Here is a 1,743-nt window from a genome sequence, read left to right as displayed (position 1 = left end):
AAATTAAAATACTATATTAATTTAAATATGAATAAGTATAGAAATTATAATATAATAAATATATATATGTTAAAAAATAACTAATATAATGATAAGAATATATTAAATATAATTTAATACTAAAATACATCTCATTTTTACTCCGATTAATCCCCGATTTTCAACTAATCCTAAATCGGTCAATTTTCCCCGATTTCCGATTTTTAGAACACTATTATTAACTCCGAAGTATGTTGTAGATTGCAATTAAATAATTACTTTTCTTACAATTTTAATCACAATTATAATTGATCAAAAATGTGCACTATATAATTCTTACATCACCTTGCCTATATCATCATACTTAGTACACACTGATATCATAATGATAATAAATTTACAGAATTACTTACTCTTGCAGTAACAAGCTCGATGAGACCGATCTGTGAATTACTCCCTTGCCCTTCCTCATCCACCAAAAGATCAATAATTCTTGTGTAACTCCTCATTGAACAAGGGTAGTTTTGGATATTACAACAATGAGTGTTCTTCTTCTTGTTCCTGCAAGCTTGTAGATCTGTGAATCTGACACATGCACTTTATTTTTCACTTTAAATTTATAAATTTTACTACTAAATTGAATAAAAATAAAGTACTATAATATGCGTTACAAGTACAAAGTTCACAACAATGGAATTTCTTGAAATTTGAGCAGAAGAAGGAGGTGGTGGGCTATGGTAATAAAATGGAAAATAGGGCACAATAGGGTTTGGTGGCGGCGGCCGTACGTAGTATTTATCCGGCGGCGCGTAGTTATAAACGCCAGTGTTTCCCGGTGGCGAGTTACCATAAGATGACTGAGATGGGGGAGGAGGTGAGTAGTAGTAGTTATTGTTGTTACCGGAATTTTGCGGCGGAGGATAGGTTGCGGCGGGGGAAGACGGCGGAGGAGGTGATGGTGGGGGCGGGGATGAAGTTGGGGTGGTGCATGGGTTGTCACAAGCGGAGCACATTGTGCATGCAACTTCGTATTTTGAGCCAACCCAAGAATTTGAAGCTACATTTGTTGGAAAAAATAGAGTGATAATGAGGAGAGTGAGAATAGGGAGTGTAGATTTTGTGGTTATTTTCATGGTTGGTGAGGATGTGAGTTGAGAGGAAGAGTGGTGATGAGCTTGGTGTTGAATTAAATATATGTGAATATCATCTACAAAGTATACATATAGGATAATAGCATGTAGTAACATTTAAATATAACTTTGGTCACGGATCAAGTTTTTTATTTTTAGAACTGAAAAATATGAAAAAATGAAATTACTCTTACTTATTTTTCTTTATTTGCTGTTATTGTATATAAAGGGATAGATTTATCTTTCCAAACTTTTATTTCTCTAAAAATTAAAAAATAGTATTCCCGTTAATGATTAATCTATTCATTTTTCAATATTGCCTCGTATTCTGAATTTATATAAAAAATAATTCGAATAATGTGACGTGATATGTATGCGTATATATATTTATATTGGGTCATATTTTATTATTAGAATAGTTATAAACAATATACTTATATATAACATATGTTCATGTTATATTAAATTTTATTATTAAAAAGTTACCAACTATACATATTATGATTACATGTAGGCATTTTGTAAACATGAAGTCAATATTTGGGTATATTTTCGTTCGTTATTGCTGCCTTTAGTATATAGTTTTATAATATTTATTTCTGATAAAATTTTGAATTTTACCAAAATATAATGT

At 30.8% G+C, this 1,743-nt stretch overlaps 1 protein-coding gene across 1 annotated transcript; it reads right to left on the bottom strand.

Annotated features, from left to right (window-relative positions):
• Positions 1-214: 214 nt before the first annotated feature.
• Positions 215-1,189, bottom strand: LOC141678031 (uncharacterized). Its single transcript, XM_074484220.1, has one exon. It carries the CDS (start codon positions 1,110-1,112, stop codon positions 612-614), a length of 501 nt encoding a protein of 166 aa, XP_074340321.1. The 5' UTR covers positions 1,113-1,189; the 3' UTR covers positions 215-611.
• Between the last annotated feature and the right edge of the window lie 554 nt (positions 1,190-1,743).

The sequence above is a fragment of the Apium graveolens genome, chromosome 1 (assembly GCF_009905375.1).
Source record: "Apium graveolens cultivar Ventura chromosome 1, ASM990537v1, whole genome shotgun sequence".
Lineage (NCBI taxonomy): Eukaryota > Viridiplantae > Streptophyta > Magnoliopsida > Apiales > Apiaceae > Apium > Apium graveolens.
Note: the sequence above shows the minus strand (reverse complement) of the source record. Positions and strands in the feature narration are given on the sequence as shown.

Coding starts and splice junctions, on each gene's coding strand:
- LOC141678031 (XM_074484220.1), bottom strand. CDS start 1,112: ATGAAAATAACCACAAAATCTACACTCCCTATTCTCACTCTCCTCATT.